The sequence below is a fragment of the Mirounga angustirostris genome, unplaced genomic scaffold, assembly GCF_029215605.1.
Source record: "Mirounga angustirostris isolate CCGP_5_RB_7025 unplaced genomic scaffold, mMirAng1.0.hap1 SCAF_15, whole genome shotgun sequence".
NCBI classification, from domain to species: domain Eukaryota; kingdom Metazoa; phylum Chordata; class Mammalia; order Carnivora; family Phocidae; genus Mirounga; species Mirounga angustirostris.
The window spans coordinates 38,083,016-38,104,094 of NW_026991723.1; the positions used below are offsets into that span (position 1 = coordinate 38,083,016).

General features: G+C 35.6%; 1 protein-coding gene across 1 annotated transcript; it reads right to left on the reverse strand.

The window, feature by feature from the left end:
• Positions 1–16,937: 16,937 nt before the first annotated feature.
• LOC123850259 (eukaryotic translation initiation factor 5B-like) lies at positions 16,938–20,973 on the reverse strand. Its single transcript, XM_045883664.3, has 2 exons — positions 20,902–20,973; positions 16,938–18,000 (listed from the first exon to the last, which is right to left on the reverse strand). Exons 1-2 carry the CDS (start codon positions 20,971–20,973, stop codon positions 17,407–17,409), a joined length of 666 nt encoding a protein of 221 aa, XP_045739620.1. The 3' UTR covers positions 16,938–17,406.
• Positions 20,974–21,079: the final 106 nt, after the last annotated feature.

The window sequence follows — 21,079 nt, forward strand, 5'->3', positions numbered from 1 at the left end:
GAAGGATCCAGAAAAATTTTATAACCTCTTTCACTCAAATGCAATATTCTATCTTCCTCTCTCTTCCAGGTCTAGACACAATCTTCCCTGCCAATATTCATAACATTCCACAGGCACAAGGTGAAAACTTTGATCTATTTTTCTAAGAGCTCTTGACAATTCAAAGGCAAAATTTATGATGAGGATTTAGGCAAAGTAAAGGACTTAATCTGCCTCATCCAACTGAATTTTTAGTATTATGTCTTTCATAGAAGCATACATTTTTTACATAGATTAATAGAACTGATAATTATGTATTTGGATTATCAGTGCTTCATTAGCAAAAATTTTGAGGAATCAGTGGTGACTTTTCAGAACACCCGATATTTCTAGTTGGGAGGATTCTATGAATGAAAGTACAAAAATAATACATCAAATTTGCTTTTGTAAGACAATATTTATATGTATGTTTATTGCAGTTGTTAGTTATAATTGGATTATATCTAAATATAATATTGAGGTTATGCTACTGTAGTTCATATATTTGTTTTTCAATGCAAAGTTGATATTATTTATTACATAAGTAAAATAATATTAATAATTTAATTAAAAATTATGCTTGTTTGTATTTAACTTTTCCCCTCAGTGCTCACAAGTTTCTTAATATTTCTACTGGAAATTTAATTATACACACCTGTTTATCAGCAACATTTGTCTTAACACATACTATGTCTCCATTTCTTTCTGATTGCCTCAAGTGGGATGCATATAGAAAATGTCAAATATGTCTTAAGAGCTATCTCCAAATATTTTGGATTCTTCTGTATTCCTTAAGTGATGTATTTTTGTTTGTTTGTTTATCATAGCTCAAGTTTTCTCAAAGAGTACAGTTCAAGCTACAGAGATGCTTTTATCATTAAAGTCACCATTACAGTCCCATAAAAAAACTTGTAAACTATTTATTTTTCCAAATATTCATGATAGTGTGTCAATAACATGAAAATTGTTATTCACACATTTCTTTATATTTGAATTTTAAATAAAAAAAAAAACCCACGATAGAATTCATCAACCTAAAATAGCTTGAGATGAAGAAATTAAAAAAATAGCCCACTCATGGTTTTGTGATTACCCAAGTATTTTTGAAGCTTTTATGTTACAAAAGGGAAGAAAAGTGAGGAAAAGATGAAGGAAATGAATCTATGATGTCTATTAGCATTAATTTAATGAAACAAGAACAGGTGTCACATCAAAAGTGTGATATAACTATTAGTATATTTCCCTTCATCCCCTAAACTAGAGAGCTTATTTTTCATGGAGACTGACTATATTGTCAGCTTTGAGTTTTGCTTGAAATTGCTTAAAATGCTACTCAGAAATATTCACACAAAAGAGAAAAAATGCATAGGTAACATTAAATGCACAAAGCTTGAATCACCGAAATAGAGCCAGGTATGAGAAGTTTTTTTTTGTTTGTTTGTTTTGTTTTATTTTGTTTTGTGTTTGTTTTTATTTTTTTCTAATATTGTGTCTTTAAATTGAAAAATGATTTGAGGTTTGTGTTAAATGATGAAAGCCAAACTAATGTTGATAGGCAACTGAAAAAAAAAAAAAAAAGATTGCACTTATTCATGATTCTATAAGCCTCAATAAGGAAACTGCAAATTTTTAAAATGTTTGAAGTTTTTGCTTTATGAGTGTTAACCTGAAACAGAAATGCTAAGCCACCTCATAAGAAGGGAAAACTTTCAAATAATATTGAACTGATTATAATCAAAACAAATATAGAAGACCAGCACAAACCCCTTCCCACACCATGTCTTCAAACCATAGAGTTCTGCAGGGCCAGTGTTCTGGTGGAGTTGGTGTCAGGTCTCATTTCACAAGCAGAACAGAGCACACCTAGTTAAAACACACCACATTCAGACTAGGGACCTAACACTGCACACAGAAGGCAAGGAGAACCTCTGCAGATGACTGGCCTGAAGGATAGACCAACCACAACATAGTAGCATAATGAATGTTGTACGCACTGGAGACACTGCCTGAAGCACCAGGCCCAGGGCACTACATGACTTCTTCATGAGGCCATTACTTTCTGGGTCAGGAGACATAACTACCTTTTCTAACACAGAGAAGAATAGAGACTTAGACAAAATGCCAAGAGGAATTTATCCCAAATGAAAGAACAAGATGAGGCCACAGCCAGAGTTCTAAGCAAAACAGATATGAGTAACAGGCCTGATGGAAAATTTAAAGCAACAATCATAAGAATACTCACTGGGCTTGAAAAGAATAGAAGACATGGGGAGACCTTTACAACAGAGATAAAAAGTAAAAAAGAATCACAAATGAGGAATGAAATAAATGAGATTGGAAACAAGCTTGATGCAATGAACAGCAGGCTGAAAGAAGCAGAGGAAAGAAATAGTGACCTAGAAGACAAAATAATGGAAATTAATGAAGCTGAAAAAAGGAGAGAAGAAATATGCAACATGATAATAGACATAGGGAACTCAGTGACTCCATTAAATATATTAACATTCGTATTACAGGAGTCCCAGAAGAAGAAGAGAGAGAAGGAGCAGCAAATTTAATGAGGAAATAATAGCGGAAAACATCCTTAATCTGGAGAAAGAAACAGACATCCAGATACAAGAGATACAGAGAACTCCCACTAAAATCAACAAAAGCAGGCCAACACCTGTATTGTAGCTAACTTTCCAAAATATACTGAGAAAGAAAAAATCTTAAAAGCAGCAAGATGAAAGAAGTCCTTAACTTAGAAGGGAAAACCCATAAGGCAAGCTTGAGATTTTTCAAAAGAAATTTGGCAACCCAGAAGAAAGAGGCATGATATAGTCAAAGTTCTGAATGGAAAAGATCTGTAGCCAGGAATACTTTATCCAACAAGGCTATCTCATTCAGAATCAAAAGGGAGATAAAGAGTTTTGTTTTGTTTTTCCCAAACAAAAACTAAAAGAATTCATGACCACTAAACCAGCCTTGTAGGAAATATCAAAGGCGCTTCTTTGAGTGCAAAGGAGAGACCAAAAGGGACAAAGACAGGAAAGGATAAGAGAAAATGTCCAGAAACAACAACAGAACAAGTAATAAAATGGCAATAAATACATGCTTATCAATAATTACTTTGAATGTGAATGGCCTAAATGTTTCAATCAAAAGACATAGTGAATTAGAATGTATCTAAAAAGAAAAAAAAAATTTTTTTTCATCTATATCCTGCCCAAAAGAGACTCATTTGAGACCTAAAGACATCTGCAGATTGAAAGAGAGGGGGTGGAGAAACATTTATCATGCAAATGATGTCAAAAGAAAGCCAGAGTAGCAATACTTTTTTTTCGGACAAACCACGCTTTTAAACAAAGACTGAAAAGAGGTGCCTGAGTGTCTCAGTTGGTTAAATGTCCAACACTTGGGTTTGGCTCAGGTCAGGATTTCAGGGTCATGAGATTGAACCCCACATTGGGCTTCACCCTCAGTGGGAAGTCTGCTTTACTCTCCCTCACCCTCTCCCTCCCTCTCCCTCTGCATTGCCTGCTCATGCTCCCTCTTTCTAAAATAAATCTTTAAAAGAAAAAAAAAAAAAGACTATAAAAAGAGACAAGGACATTATATAATCATGAAGGGGAAAATTCAAAAAGAAGATGTAAGAATTGCAAATATTTATGCCCCCTACATGGGAGCACCTAAATATGTAAAATAATGACAAACATAAAGGAATTCATTGATATTAACACCCCATATACATTAATGGGTAGATCATCTAAACAGAAAATCATCAAGGAAACAATGGACCAGATGGACTTAACAGACTTATTCAGAACATTCCATGCAAAAACAGCAGAATACACATTATTTTCACATGAGACATGCACATGAGACATTCTCCAGAATAGATCACATATTAGGTCACAAAACAGACCTCAACAAATACAAAAAGATTGAGATCACACCACGCACCTTTTCTGACTACAGTGCTCTGAAAATGAAGCCAACTACAGGAAAAATTTAGAAACACCACAAATATGTCAAAGTTAAAGAATATGCTACTAAAGAATTAATGGATCAACCAGGAAGTCAAAGAAGAAATTAAAAAAAACAAAACAAACATGGAAACAAATGGAAATGAAAACAGGACAGTCCAAAACCTTTGGAATGAAGCAAAAGTGGTCCTAAAAGGGAATTATATAACAATACAGTCCTACTTCAAGGAGCAAGAAAAATCTCAAATAAACAACTTAAGCTTACACTTAAAATGGCTAGAAAAACAACAACAAACCAAGCCTAAAACCATCAGTAGAAGGGAAATAAAATTAGAGCAGAAATAAATGATATAGAAACTTAAAAAAAAAAAAAAACAGATCAATGAAACCAGGAGCTGTTTATTTCAAAAAAATCAATAAAATTGATAACCCCCTAGCCAGAGTTATCAAAAAGAAAAGAGAAAGGACCCAAAATAAATAAAATCACAAATGAGAGAGGAGAAATAACAACCAATACCATAAAAATACAAACGATTATAAGAGAAGATTATGAAAAACTATATGCCAACAATTTGGACAACCTGGAAGAAATGGATAAATTCCTAGAAGTATATAACCTACCAAAATGGAAACAGGAAGAAATAGAAAACTTGAACAGACCAATAATGAGCAAAGAAATTGAATCAGCAATCAAAAATCTCCCAACAAACTGAAGTCCAGGGCCAGATGGCTTCACAGGTAAATTCTACCAAACATTTAAAGAAGAATTAATACTTACCATTAGACTATTCCAAAAGTAGAAATGGAAAGAAAACTTCCATATTCATTCTATGAGGCCGGCATTACCCTGATACCAAAACCAGACAAAGACTTTGCTAAAAAAAACAAACTACAGGCCAAGATCTCTGATGACCATGGAAGCAAAAATTCCCAATAAAATACTTGCAAATCAAATATGATAGTACATTAGAAGGATCATTTTCTACGATCAAGTGGGATTTATTCCTGGGCTGCAAGGTCGTTCAATATTCACATATCAATCAAAGTGATACACCACATTAATAAAAGAAAGATAAGAACCATATTATCTTCTCAATAGATGCAGAAAAAGCATTTGGCAAAGTACAACATGTATTCATGATAAAAGCACTCAACAAAGTCGAAATAAAGGGAACATACCTCAACAAAACAAAGTCCATATATGAAAACCTCAGAGCTAATATCATCCTCAATGGAGAAAAACTGAGAGCTTTTTCTCTATGGTCAGGAACAAGACAAGGATATACCCATTCACCAATGTTATTGATTGATTTAATTTTTATTTTTTAAAATTATATTTCTTTTTTTTTAAAGATTTTATTTATTTGACAGAGAGAGAGAGACAGCAGAAGCAGGGGGAGGGGCAGAGGGAGAAGGAGACTGAGTGGGGAGCTGAGTGGGGAGCCCTACGCAGGACTTGATCCCAGGACTCTGGGATCATGACCTGAGCCAAAGGCAGACACTTAACTGATCCGAGCCACCCAGGCGCCCTCACAGCTGTTATTTAACATAGTACTGGAAGACCTAGCCACAGCAATCAGACAACAAAAAACAATAAAAAGTGTTATATGCAAACAATGAATCATGGAACACTACATCAAAAACCAATGATGTAATGTATGGTGATTAACATAACGTAATAAGATAAAAACAATTTTTAAAAAAAGCATCCAAATTGGCAAGGGAGAATTCAAACTTTCACTATTTGCAGATGACATGATACTCTATGAGAAAACCCAAAAGACTCCACCAAAAAATTGTTAGAACTGATACATGAATCCAGTAAAGTCACAGGATACAAAATTAATGTAAAGAAATCTGTTACGGGCACCTGGGGGGCTCAGTCAGTGGCATCTGTGTTTGGCTCAGGTCATGATCTCGGGGTCCTGGGATCAAGCCCTGTGTTGGGCTCTTTGCTCAGCAGGGAGTCTGCTTCTCCCTCTCCTCCCTGCTCATGCTCTCTTTCACTATCTCTATCTCTCTCTCAAATAAATTAATAAAATCTTAAAAAAAAAAAAAGAAATCTGTTACATTTCTATACACCAGTAATGAAGCAGCAAAAGAGAAATCAAGGAATCAATCCCATTTGCAATTGCACCAAAAACCATAAGATACCTAGGAATAAACCTAACTAAAGAGGTAAAAGATCTGTACTCTTCAAACTATAAAACACTGATGAAAGAAATTGAAGATGACACAAAGAAGTGGAAAACCATTCCATGTTCATGGCTGGAAGAACAAATATTGTTAAAACGTCTCTACTGCCCAAAGAAATTTACACACTTAATACAATCCCTATCAAAATACCAATAGGATTTTTCATACAGTTAGAATAAGCCATCCTAAAATTGTTGGGAACCAGAAAAGCCCCCAAATAACCAAAGCAATCTTTGCTATTAGCAAAGCAAAGCTGGGGGCATCACACTTCTGGCCTTCAAGTTATATTTCAAAGCTGTAGTGATCAGGAGAGTATAATGCTGACACAAACACAGACACATAGATCAATGGAACAGAAAAGAAAACCAGAAATGAACCCACAACCATATGGTCAATTCATCTTTGACAAAGCAGGAAAGAATATCTAAAGGAAAAAAGTCTCTTCAACAAATGGTGTAGGGAAAACTGGACAGCAACATGTGGAAGAATGAAATGACCACTTTCTTACACCATACACAAAAAGTAAATTCAAAATGGATTAAAGACCTAAGTGTGAGACTTCAGAACATAAAAATCCTAGAGGAAAACACAGGCAGTAACCTCTTTGATATCAGCATAGCAACATCTTTCTAGATATTCTCCTGAGGCAAGGGAAACAAAAGCAAAAATAAACTATTGGGATTTCATCAAAATAAAAAGCTTCTGCACAGCAAAGGACAAGAAAATCAACAAAACTGAAAAGCAACCTATGGAATGGGAAAAGATATTTGCAAATGACATATCTGATAAAGGGTTAGTGTCCAAAATCTATAAAGAACTTATAAAACTCAACATCCCCAAAACAAATAATCCCATTAAGTAATAGGCAAAAGACATGGATAGACATTTTTCCAAAGAAGACATCCAGATGGCCAACAGACACATGAAAAGATGCTCAATGTCACTGATCGTCAGAGAAATACGAATCAAAACTACAATGAGATATCACCTCACACCTGTCTGAATGGCTCAGATCAATAATACATGAAACAACAGGTTCTGGTGAGGATGCGGAGAAAGGGGAACCCTCTTACACTGTTGGTGGGAAAACAAATTGGTGCAGTCACTGTGGAAAAGTATATGGAGGTTCCTCAGAAAGTTAAAAACTACCCTATGATCCAGCAATTTCCCAATTATGTATTTACCCCCAAAATGCAAAAATACTAATTTAGAAGGATATATGCAGGCCGATGATTTAGCAACATTATCTACTTTAGCTAAATTATGCAAACAGCCCAAGTGTCCATCAACTGATGAATGCATAAAGAAGATGTTGTATATGTGAACAATGGATTATTACTCAGACATAAAAAAGAATGAAATATTGCCATTGCAATGACATGGACAGAGCTGGAGAGGAATACACTAAGCAAAATAAGTCAGAGAAAGACAAATACAATATGATATCACTCATATGTGGAATTTAAGAAACAAATGAGCAAATAGGGAAAAAAAGAGACAGGCAAATCAAGAAACAAACCCTTAACTATAGAGAACAAACTGATGGTTACCAGAGGGGAGGTGGGATAGGGGATGGGTGAAATGGGTGATGGGTATTAATGAGTGCACTTGTTGTGATGAGCACCAGGTGTTGTATGCAAGTGTAGAATCACTATTTTGAACACCTGAAAGTGATATTACATTGTATGTTAACTAACAAGATGTATTTATTTTAGAGAAAGATATTGCTGGTGGGAGAGCAGAAGGAGAGTGAGAGAGAGTATCTCACGCAGACTCCTCACTGAGCTGAGAACCTGCTGTGGGCAAATCTCATGACTGTCAGATCATGACCTGAGCCGAAATCAAGAGTCAGATGCTCAACTGAGCCACCCAGGCACCCCTATCTAACTGGAATTTAAATAAAAACTTAATAAATAAATATATCGGGCGCCTGGGTGGCTCAGTTGGTTAAGCGACTGCCTTTGGCTCAGGTCATGATCCTGGAGTCCCTGGATCAAGTCCCGCATCGGGCTCCCTGCTTGGCAGGGAGCCTGCTTCTGCCTCTGACCCTCCCCCCTCTCATGTGCTCTCTCTCTCTCATTCTCTCTGTCTCAAATAAATAAATAAAATCTTTAAAAATATATATATATAAATAAATAAATAGATATATCATGCAAACATGCAATAACTTTCACCCTCTGAAGCAAAAGAAAGAAAGTTTGTCAGAACAAAAACTGGATGGGTATTAAAGAGGGCACATATTGAATGGAGCACTGGGTGTTATATGCAAACAATGAGTCATGGAACACTACATCAAAAACTAATGATGTAATGTATGGTGATTAACATAACATAATAAAAAAAAACTGGTTGGAATAGAACATCAGCCTCTAGTTCTAAAGCCTCTATAGTTCTATTTCACAGATTTTTCTCACTTGGGAAGAGTAGATCTTGTATGTGGGGCAGATTATTTTATATTAAGACTTCCTCTGCTATCTTGACTGGCTTCTATTAAATATACAATTCTTTAATTTTCTTACTTAGCTAACAAAAGCAAGTGATCTAATCAACATGATCTAATCAACACCAGTGCATGTACAAGAACAAACTGCTGACATTTTTTCCCCCAATCGAATATTTTTTTTCTAGTTTTATTGAGCTAAAATTGACATACAACATTGTGTAAGTTTAAGGTATGTAATATGATGATGCATGTACATATTGCAAAATTATTAGCACCCTAAGGTTGGTTAGTTAATATCTCCATCACCTCACATAATTACCTCTTTTTGGTGTGTGTAGGGGGAGGGCATTTAAGATCTACTCTGATAGCAATTTTCAAATATATAATTCAGTCCTGTTATCTATCATGACTATAAAATAATAAAGAGCAAACATACAAACTTGAAGAAAACAATGAAATTACTTATGGTATTCATGGAGTGTATTCTGAAGTAAAAGGAGAAAACCTCTTCACAAGTTCTATTGTTTTATTTGTAATTGCTAGAATGAGGAAACAATGATAATGTTCATACTATCCTCAAGCAAAGAAGATGTAACATCCATTTCATTATTGATGTAGATTTACATACCTCATGTTTCTTCACTTGAATTTGTTATTGTACCAAAACTACACAGACATACTATTAGTAGGTGTTTCCATTGGTTTTTCTTCCCTGTCATGTATACCTGTATCCTGGAGGTTGTTTTACAGCCACTTCTTTTGGTATATTAATCCCATCTCTTGATAACACATTTATACTTTTATTGCTTTATATTTTAGATTTAGGCATTATCCTGGCATTTACCATTACTAAGGTTGAAAATATAACTTTTTTGTGTGCAAAGAAGGCCATTTTATGAAAGCATGGGGACAGGACCATGGGCAGAAAGAGCAGCAATGGGGTTGGGAAGAGTGAGTGATTATATACTTTCAAGTAGGGAGAAGGTTAAGGGTAGTGTTAGTGTCTAAGGAATTTGGGTGGCTCAGAGACTGATTCTTGGTTTCAGCTCAGGTTGTGATCTCAGGGCGTCTTGAGATTGAGCTCTGTTTGAGGCTCTGCACTCAGCAGGGACTCTGCTCTGTATTCTCTCTCTCTCTCTAATTCCTCTCCCTCCCACTCTGTTCCCCCCCTTGGGCTCTCTCTCATTCTCTCAAATAAATAAATAAATACATAAAATATTTTTTTTTTAAAAAAAGGGAATTTGGAAGCAAGTTTTCCCAGACTTTGAGGGGTCATTTACTACTGTCTAGTAAAACCTTAGTTTTACTAGACCCTTCAGACAAAATCTCAGCATAGGTACGCATGACTGCTGTCCTGTTAAAGTAATCGTGAATGAAACTAATAGGCACAGCTAAATCATATACTACTTGGCACACATAAAGGAGTGTGTGTGTGTATTTGGTAAAAATAGTAATGCTAAACTCAAACTTGAAACATAAATGTGAATTTTAAAGAATTTAAATGTCCTTTAGGAAAATTATATATGTAAGTATATTAGTAAGGTATTTAGATGTATAGTACATTAAATTTATCATGTAGAAAATCATTGTATAGTATCTAGCTTTCTAAACTCATATTAGAGCAATAATTTCAAACATTCATCTTTAACCAATCAACACAAATATAAAATTTATACATTTATGATTTAGAGAGTAAAGGATCATAAACACTGATCAAACAGTACAACTTTAAATGCTATTTGTTTTTTTTCCATTTTTGTAACCTATGTAATTGTTTGAAACACATTTTGAGTGATCTTGAAATAACAAAATAACAAAAATAAAATTTCTATCCTTAAAAACCAACAATTTTATTAATCTATTTGAAGTATTTATCTCCTTCTCAAGATAATTATCTGGCCTTAGTCTCTCATACACAAGTTCTTTTTAGCATTTCTTCTTTTAGAATTTTTTCAAAGAAACTTTTTTCATATCTATTTTCCCATTTCTTTTTTTTAAGATTTTATTTATTTATTTGACAGAGAGAGAGATAGGAACACAAGCAACAGGAGTGGGAGAGGGAGAAGCAGGCTTCCCACCTAGCAGGGAGCTCAATGAGGGACTCGATCCCAGGACCCTGGGATCATGACCTGAGCTGAAGGCAGACACTAAACTGCTGAGCCACCCGGGCACCCTATTTTCCCCTGTTTCTTTATTGAATGTATTTTTCCCCATTTCTAAAAATGTATTTGGCATGATTTTTTCATCATTAGGCCTCTGCAGTGTAAAATCAACATTTAGTATTTCATGCAAGCATCATCTTATTGATGGTGTTAGAAAAGTTACTTGTGTAATTGTTTCTCAGTTTTCAACAAGCCAAAAATTATAGGTATAACCGGTAATTTAAAATTTAGTCAAATAACTTGGTTATGTTATCGTTTATATAGAGTGGGTTTGGGTGTTTTATTAAGATAATGTTGTTGTTTCTATAATGAAATTTTGAAAATTAATAGTTCTCCTTAGCTATTCAATTATTACAGATGTAAAAGTAAAGAAGGTATCTTATTTGTTCTGTTATCTATTAGAGACATCATTAATGTACACAAGGTAACATATCTTAGGAAGAAGGGGTGGATATTACAATGATCTTTTTATGCCCAGTGTATCCTCTGATATGAGGGGAAAAAAAAAAAAGTATCTTATTTTAGAGTAGGAGTGCTGATTAACAGACGCTCAGCATCAAGATAGCCAAAACCCAAACCTGCTTAATAATGAAGTTGGGAGGATAGTAACCTGAGGAATGAATAAAGTGTACTCTACACCTAGGTGAGATTGTGGAGAAAGCAAGCTGTCACATGATAGAAAACATTTTTTTGTTCTTTAAAGTTTTACATTTGACATCTAAACTGATTTAGTTCTGATTAAATCTTCATTGAGATTTTAAAAAATATTTTATTTATTTATTAGAGAGAGAGAGGCAAGAGCCAGGGAAAGGGAATAGGAGAAATAGATACTCCACTAAGCAGGGACCCCAGTGTGGGTCTAAATCCCAGGACCCTGAGATCATGACCTGAGCCGAAGGTGGACACTTAACTGACTGAGCTACCCAGGCACCCCTTGATTGAGAGTCTAATACAGGCTGCAGACTTTAACATACTTATTTGGATGAAAGGAAAACTCACTTGAACCTGTAATTACAAAATTTAATATACTTTTTAATAAGCCAGTGTAACTAATTCAGTAATATCTAATCATAGAAGACTGGTTAATCAATAGCCACTGTGTTGTAGTAGAAATCTTATTTCTTTTGTGCTAACAATGATTTTGATGTAAATATTTGGATAAAATTTTGTTCATTTTGAGAATATTGATTAATTAAACATAACTATGTTAGTAATAGTTTTCAAATAAGCTATAATGAATAAAATTCTTATGATGGGCAGCAAAATATTCTTAGGTATAGTTAGTATTAATATTATTAAGAAATAATATTTTATTCCTAGATATAACTTGCATTGATTTTTAAATATTATTTGTATTTGATCAGAGGGACACAGTTTGGATAAAAGGGGCCCATACTATAGACCCAGTGTCTTCTCAAAAGATTGGCAAACATTTTTTTTTAATATCCTTGCTCTAAAATTTGCACAGTAAGTGTAAATGTCAGAACTTAATTCCAGTTCATTTCTGTGATTAGACTAAAAAAGACGTTTTAAAAAATTATAAGCACATACCTCAATATCATAAAAGCCATCTATGAAAAACCCACAGTGAATATCATTCTCAATGGGGAAAACTGAGAGTTTTCCCACTAAGGTCAAGAACATGGCAGGGATGTCCGCTATCACCACTGTTATTCAACATAGTATTAGAAGTTCTAGCCACAGCAATCAGACAACAAAAAGAAATAAAAGGCATCCTCGTCAAAGAAGAAGTCAAACTCTCACTCTTTGCAGATGATATGATATTTTATGGGGAAAATCCAAAAGACTCTGCCCCAAAACTGCTAGAACTCATACAGGAATTCAGTCAAGTGGCAGGATATAAAATCAATGCACAGAAATCGGTGGCATTCCTATACACCAACAACAAGACAGAAGAAAGAGAAATTAAGGAGTCGATCCCATTTACAATTGCACCCAAAACCATCAGATACCTAGGAATAAATCTAACCAAAGAGGCAAAGAATTTGTACTCAGAAAACTATAAAATACTTATGAAAGAAATAGAGGAAGACACAAAGAAATGGAAAAACATTCCATGCTCATGGATTGGAAGAACAAATACTGTGAAGATGTCAAAGCTACCTAGAGCAATCTACACATTCAATGCAATCCCCATCAAAATACCATCCACTTTTTTCAAAGAAATGGGACAAATAATCCTAAAATTTGTATGGAACCAGAAAAGACCCCAAATAGCCAGAAGAATGTTGAAAAAGAAAAGCAAAGCTGGTGGCATCACAATTTCAGACTTCAAGCTCTATTACAAAGCTGTTATCATCAAGACAGTATGGTACTGGCACAAAAACAGACACATAGATCCATGGAACAGAATAGAGAGCCCAGAAATGGACCCTCAACTCTATGGTCAACTAATCTCCAACAAAGCAGGAAAGAATGTCCAATGGATAAAAGACAGTCTCTTCAACAAATGGTGTTGGGAAAATTGGACAGCCACATGCAGAACAATGAAACTGGACCATTTCCATGCACCACACACAAAAATAAACTCCAAATGGTTGAAAGACCTCAATGTGAGACAGGGCTCCACCAAAATCCTAAAGAAGAACACAGGCAGCAACCTCTTCGACCTCAGCCACAGCAACTTCTTCCTAGAAACATTGCCAAAGGCAAGGGTAGCAAGGGCAAAAATGAACTATTGGGACTTCATCAAGACAAAAAGCTTTTGCACAGCAAAGGAAACAGTCAACAAAACCAAAGACAACAGATAGAATGGGAGAAGATATTTACAAATGACATATCAGATAAAGGGCTAGTATCCAAAATCTATAAAGAACATATTAAACTCATATTAAACTCAACACCCAAAGAACAAATGATCCAATCCAGAAATGGGTAGAAGACATGAACAGACATTTCTCCAAAGAAGGCATCCAAATGGCCAACAGACACGTGAAAAAGTGTTCAACATCACTCGGCATCAGGGAAATCCAAATCAAAACCTCAATGAGATACCACCTCACACCAGTCAGAATGGCTAAAATTAACAAGTCAGGAAATGACAGAAGTTGACAGGGATGCGGAGAAAGGGGAACCCTCCTACACTGTTGGTGGGAATGCAAGCTGGTGCCTCCACTCTGGAAAACAGTATGGATATTCCTCCAAAAGTTGAAAATAGAGCTACCCTATTACTCAAAAATTGCACTGCTGGGTATTTACCCCAAAGATACAAATGTAGGGATCCGAAGGGGTATGTGCACCCCGATGTTTATAGCAGCTATGTCCCCAGTAGCCAAACTGTGGAAAGAGCCAAGGTGTCCACTGACAGATGAATGGATAAAGAAGAAGTGGTATATATATACAATGGAATATTATGCAGCCATCAAAAGGAATGAATCTTGCCGTTTGCAACGATGTGGATTGAACTGGAGGGTATTATACTGAATGAAGTAGGTCAATCAGAGAAAGACATTCATTTTTTTTTTAAGATTTTATTTATTATTTGACAGAGAGAGACACAGTGAGAGAGGGAACACAAGCCAGGGGAGTGGGAGAGGGAGAAGCAGACTTCCCGCGTTGCAGGGAGCCCAATGCGGGGCTTGATTCCGGGACCCTGGGATCATGACCTGAGCGGAAGGCAGACGCTTAACCGACTGAGCCACCCAGGCACCCCAGTATGAGGAATTCTTAATCTCGGGAAACAAACTGAGGGTTGCTGGAGTGGTGGGGGGTGGGAGGGATGGGGTGGCTGGGTGATAGACTTTGGGGACGCTATGTGCTATGGTGAGCACTCTGAATTGTGTAAGACTGTTGAATCACAGACCTATACCTCTGCAACAAATCATACATTATATGTTAAAAAAAAAAGAAGAAGATAGCAGGAAGGGAAAAATGAAGGGGGGGAAATCGGAGGGGGAGATGAACCATGAGAGACTATGGACCCTGAGAAACAAATTGAGGGTTCTAGAGGGGAGGGGGGTGGGAGATGGTTTAGCCTGCTGATGGGTATTAAAGAGGACACATTCTGCATGGAGCACTGGGTGTTATATGCAAACAATGAAATCATGGAACACTACATCAAAAACTAATGATGTAATGTATGGTGATCAACATAACATAACAAATCTTAAAAAATTATGGGCACACAATAACAATTTATTTGTTCATTTTAAATTTATCAATAATAATAATTTATTTCTTTTATAATTTTTAACAACATGCTTTCATAAATAATGCAATGTAATTAGTTGCTTCTTTGTTTTCATAAACAATGCAATGTAATTAGTTGCTTCTTTGTGATGGTAATAAAATTGTTCCTGGTTTTTTAAATAATTATTTTATTATTTTAAAAAATACGCAAGCTTATTTGTATACCTCAATTAACCTGAAAAAAAAATGTACACTCCTTAATACCCATCACCTATTTCAACCATACCCTCCAACATTCCCCCAGATAACCATCAGTTTTTTCTCTAGAGTTAAGAGTCTATTTGTTGGTTTGTCTGTCACTGTTGCTCTTTTTTTTTTCTTTTTGTTCATTTGTTTTGTGTCTTTAATTCCACATATGACCGAACTCATATACTATTTGTCTTTTGCTGATTTATTTCCCTTAGCATTATACTCTAGCTCCAACCATGTTTTTGTAAATGGTAAGATTTCATCATTTTTATGGCTGAGCAATAAATATTCCATTATATGTACTCACACAAACCACATCTTTTTAAAAAGATTTATTTACTTAGAGAGAGAGCATGCATGAGGGTGGAGAGGGGCAGAAGGAGATGGAGAGAATCTCAAGCAGATTCCCTGCTGAGCATGCAGCCCAAAATGGGGCTCAATCTAATGACCAAGAGATCATGACCTGAGCTGAAACCGAGTCAGATGTTCAACTGACTGAGCCATCCAGGTTCCCCCAAACCACATCTTCTTTATCCATGCATCAGTTCATGGACACTTGGGCTGTTTCCATAATTTGGCTAGTGTAGATAATACTGCTATAAATATCGGGCTAAATGTATACCTTTAAATTAATGTTTTCTGTATTCTTTGGGTAAATACTTAGTAGTGCAATTGCTGTATTATAAGGTAGTTCTATTTTTAACTTCTTGAGGAACCTCCATACTGTTTTCCACAGTGGCTGCACCAGTTTGCATTCCCACCAACAGTGCAAGATTGTTCCCCTTTTCTCCACATCCTGACCAGCACCTGTTGTTTCTTGTGTTGTTGATTTTAGTCATTCTGACAGGTTTGAGGTATATCTCTTTGTAGATTTGATTTGTACTTCCCGGATGATCACTGACGTTGAGCATCTTCTCATTTGTCTGTTGGTCATCTCTATTGTAAAAAATATTTTAAAACAAAACATGTTATTCATTAGCCCCTTTTCATAGAACTATATTTTTTCTCTACACTCCAATTTGTTTTCCTTTTCATAACTTCTTTTTGTTTTTGTTTTTTAAACTATCATACAGTTTATAGGATATTTTTCTTTACACTTTTAGCTTTATTTGTAAACTAGTAGTTGACAAATTTTTTATTCTTGCATTTGAAAATTATGTTCTCTTTCTTGGTGGCAAAATTCTAACCATATTTTTATTGAAAAATCTAATTTTCTTATTCAAATTTCTAATGTATTGATATTCTTTTTCCTTTTTATTTAAATATTTTATTTATTTATTTGACAGAGAGAGACACAGTGAGAGAGAGAACACAAGCAGGGGGTGTGGGAGAGGGAGATACAGCTTCCCACCGAGCAGGGAGCCCGATGTGGGGCTTGATCCCAGTACCCTGGGATCATGACCTGAGCTGAAGACAGATGCTTAATGACTGAACCACCTAGGCACCCCTACTTTTTCCTTTTTTTAATCAACAGGATGTCTCACGTTCTAATATAGACGTGTTAGCATTTCCATTATAACCATTAATTTGTTAGTCTGTCTCAGTAATTTTGTCACTTGATTTTTATGTGGGAAGGCCCTCTCACTTGTAACATGCAAGGGCTATTTTGTTGTACATTTTTTTTTTTTTTGTTAGAACAACTCAGCAAAATAAAATTCCGGTTTATTGTTGGACAACATTGTTTCACACATACATCAAACAGGCCAAAAAAAATAAACAGCAAAAAAAGGACAAAAAAGGAAAAAAAGAAACCTTTTATCTTTGGCCTTTTTAACCATCTCATACAAACCCACTACTTATACTACAGCTAAGTACATACACAAAAAAAGTTACTGGAATGCTCAGAATAAGATTGTTTTTTTTGTTGTTGTTTTTGCTTTTTTTACAAGGTTTTTTTTCTCCTTTGAGATTATAATGAACATGGTCACACCACAAGTAAAGTTAGAAGTAGGACAGAGAACGCTCCAAAGGCTGGTTTGGTCATCCGAGATCATTAAAAATGGCTGACCCCTAACAATATGTACAAAAGTTTAAAATGTAAATAAAAAATACAAACAAATTTTCCTTTTTAAAGTACTTTTAAGAAAAAAAGCAGGGCCTTGGAAGTTTTGGTTCTTTTTTCCTCCCCTGTTGCAAATTCACACTGTGGTTTTGGCTGGGTGGCGGAGAGCGTGTGTCATCTGCGGGTGGCGCTGCCCGCGTTGGGCAGGCGGGCGGGACTCTACTCGAAGGTGACCACGTTTAGATTCTGAGACGGGAAGTGGAGGGTGAACAGGTCATGGCGGCCTTTTTTTTTCGTTAAGTTTAACTTTTCCTTTTTTGCTGTCCATTCATCCTCATCAGTCTTCTGCTTCTTGGTGTCGACATCATCATCCTCATCATCTTCAGCTGCCCGTTTGCCCGTAGCTGCCTCGGCCTCCTCATCTTCATCTCCATCCTCTTCCTCACCATCGCCTTCCTCCTCCTCCTCCTCTTTTTCTCCCCCTTCTTCATCTACCTCATTGTCAGCCTCCTGCTCCCCATTTTCCTCATTAGCGTTCCCATTAGCAGGCGTGTCTCTTCCATTCTCTGCCTCCTCCACAACTTCCTTCTTCTCCTTTAAGTCCTTGGTGGTGATCTCGGAGCTGGTGTCCACGGCCGCGTCTGACACGATGGGGCACGCCGGTGATCCGATGCAGCGGATTACAAAGAAAGCAAGAGTTGGGGGACTCTGGCGAGAAAGCTGCCGGAGTCCGCGGCGGCGGAGGTGGTTGCGGCGAACGCGGAGCCGGGCACGGGAACAATGCAAAGATGGCTTTTCAGAGCAGCCAGTGGGCTACATGTTGCTTTATTAATCTTTTATTATCTTTATGGCTATTTATTACTTAAAATATTTTATTTTGTCTGATATTAAAATTGCTACATTAGCCTTATTTTTGTATTTATCTATGTATTTCATCTATTCTCAATTTTTACATTTTACACTTTTTAAGTTATTGTGTTTATTCAAAAGCAGTCTTCTGCATACCAGGTTTAAAAATAAAATGAGTTAAAATGTATATTATTTATGCCACCAAACAGCTGAAATAGGGTTTATAAACATTTTATTAAAGTAAATACAAACAGAAAAATGCACACAACATAGCTGTAACCTTGATGAACTTTCACTGACCAAACACACCTGCACAATTGGCAGATATCAGATATTACCAGCTGCAAAAACATAGCTAATGCTCCCTTTCAGACAGTACCAGCCCCTTCCTCAAGGGCAACCACTATGCTCCCTTCTAACAGCATAGATTTCTCTTGCTGTATTTTTTTTAGTTCTTAGCAGTAGAATTAGTGGGTGATGTATACTCTTCTACTTGGCTTTTTTTTTTTTTTTTTTTTTAAGATTTTATTTATTCATTTATTTGACAGAGAAAAACAAAGCCAGAGAGGGAACACAAGCAGGAGGAGTGGGAGAGGGAGAAGCAGGCTTCCCGCTAAGCTGGGACCCTGATGCTGGGCTTGATCCCAGGACTCTGGGATCATCACTTGAGCCGAAGGCAGAGGCTTAACCAACTGAGCCACCCAGGCACTCCATTTGGCTCCTTTCACTCAATTCAAGTTTGTGAGATGCATCCATGTTGCAAACTGAATATTTATGTTCTCCCCAAAGTCATATGTTGAAGCCTAACCAATAAAATAACCAGCTTTTCATTTTTACTTGATTTAAATAGCAGTTTTAGGTTTACAATAAAATGAGAGGAATGTATACAGATTCCCCATATAGTGTCAGCCCCTGCATTTGCATAGGCTCACCCATTATCAAAATAACTAATCAGAATGGCACAATTTTTATCAAGGATATACCTAGATTGATACATAATAATCACCCAAATTCCAATATTTACCTAAGGGTTCACTGCTGTGTTGTACATTCAGTGGATTTGGACAAAAGTATAATAATATATATTCATCATCATAACATTATATAGAGTATTTTCACTGCCCTAAAATCCTCTCTGCTCTGCCAATTCATTTTCTCCTCCCCCCCCCGCCCCCAGCAACAATTGATTCTTTTATTGTTTCTGTAGTATTGCCTTTTTCAGAATGATATGATAGGTAGCCTTTCATATTGGTTTCTCTCACCTGTTAATATGAATTAATTTTCCTTCATTTCTTTTAATGGCTCAGTAACTCCTCACTTTTAAGTGCTGAATAAAAATCCATTGTCTAAATGTACCTGTTTGTCTATCCATACACCTACAGAAGCATATCTTGGTTGCTTCACATGGACATAAGTTTTCACGTCCTTTGGGCAAATACCAAGAAGCACTACTGGCCATATTATATAGCAATGTTATGTTTTGTAAGAAGCTGTCAAACTGTCTTCCAAGTGGTTGTACTGTTTTTCATTCCTACCATCAGTGAATTAGATTTCCTGTTACTTCACATTCTCATAAGACTTTGGTGTTGTCAGTATTCCAGATTTTGGCCATTCTAATAGGTATGAAATGGTATCTCATTATTATTTTAATTTGCATTTCCAAATGTCATATGCATAGCATCTTTTCATTTTTTTTTTCCATCTGCTCATCTTCTTTGATGAATGTCTGTTAAGGGTTTTGGCTCATCTTTTTGTTGTTGTTTTGTTCTTATTGTTGAATTTTAAGAATTCTTTCTATATTTTGAGTAACAGTCCTTTATTAGGTGTGTCCTTTGCAAATATTTTCTCCTAGTCTGTGTCTTGTCTTCTCATTTTAAAAATTATAATGAAACTTTTAATTATGATGAAGTCCAGCTTACTATTTCTTCCATGAATCATGTCTTGTATCAAAAAGGCATCATTATACTCAAAATAATCTAGTTTTCTCCTTTGTTATCATCCAGGAGTTTTATAGTTTTACATTTGTCTATGATCCATTTTGAGTTAGGTTTTTGTGTTTTGTTTTGTTTTGTTTTTTAGGTGTAGTTCTGTGTCTAGATTGATTTTTTTTTTTTTTGAATGTGGATATTCAGTTACTTCACTTGTTGAAGAAACTACTATCTTTTCTCCAATGTGTTGTCTTTGCTCATTTATCAAAGATCACTAGTCTATATTTATGTGGGTCTATTTCTGGACCATCTATTCTGTTTATTGACCTATTTGTCTATTTATTTACCAATGCTACACTGTCTTGATTAGCTTTTGTTTCTCCTTAATTAAGCTCCATGTTCAGCATGGAGCCCAATGTGGGGCTTGAACTCAGAACCCTGAGATCAAGACCTGTGCTGGGATCAAGAGTCAAATGCATAAGTGACTGAGCCACCCAGGTACCCCTTGATTAGCCTTTCTGTAAGTTTTGATGTTGGGTAGTGTCAGTCCTCCAATTTTGTTCTATCTCTTCAATATTGTCTGAGCTATTCTGGATCTTTGCCTCTCCATATAAATTTCAGAATGGTTTGTTGATATGCATAAAATAACTTGCAGTGATTTTGATTGAGGTTGCAAAGGTTTATACAATAATTGAGGAAGAACTTGTCTGATAATATTGCATATTACTATTTATAAATATGGAATATTGGTTTATTCTCTGATTTCATTTATCCTCATGTAGTTTTCCTCATATAGAACTTGTACACATTTTGTCTGTTTTATACCTAAGTATTACATTTTTGGGGAGCTAATATAAAAATAATTGTTTTTAATTTCAAACTTACTTGGTATATAGGAAAGCATTGACACTTGTATATTAATCTTTTACCCTCCAACTTTGCTATAATTGCTTATTAATTCCAGGAATTTCTTTGTTGATTCTTCCATATTTTCTACATAGACAATCATGTCACCTGCAAACAAAGATAGTTTTACATATTCCTTGACAATCTATATACATTTTCCCCCTTTTCTGGCCTTATTGTATTATCAAGGACTTTTAGTGTTATGCTAA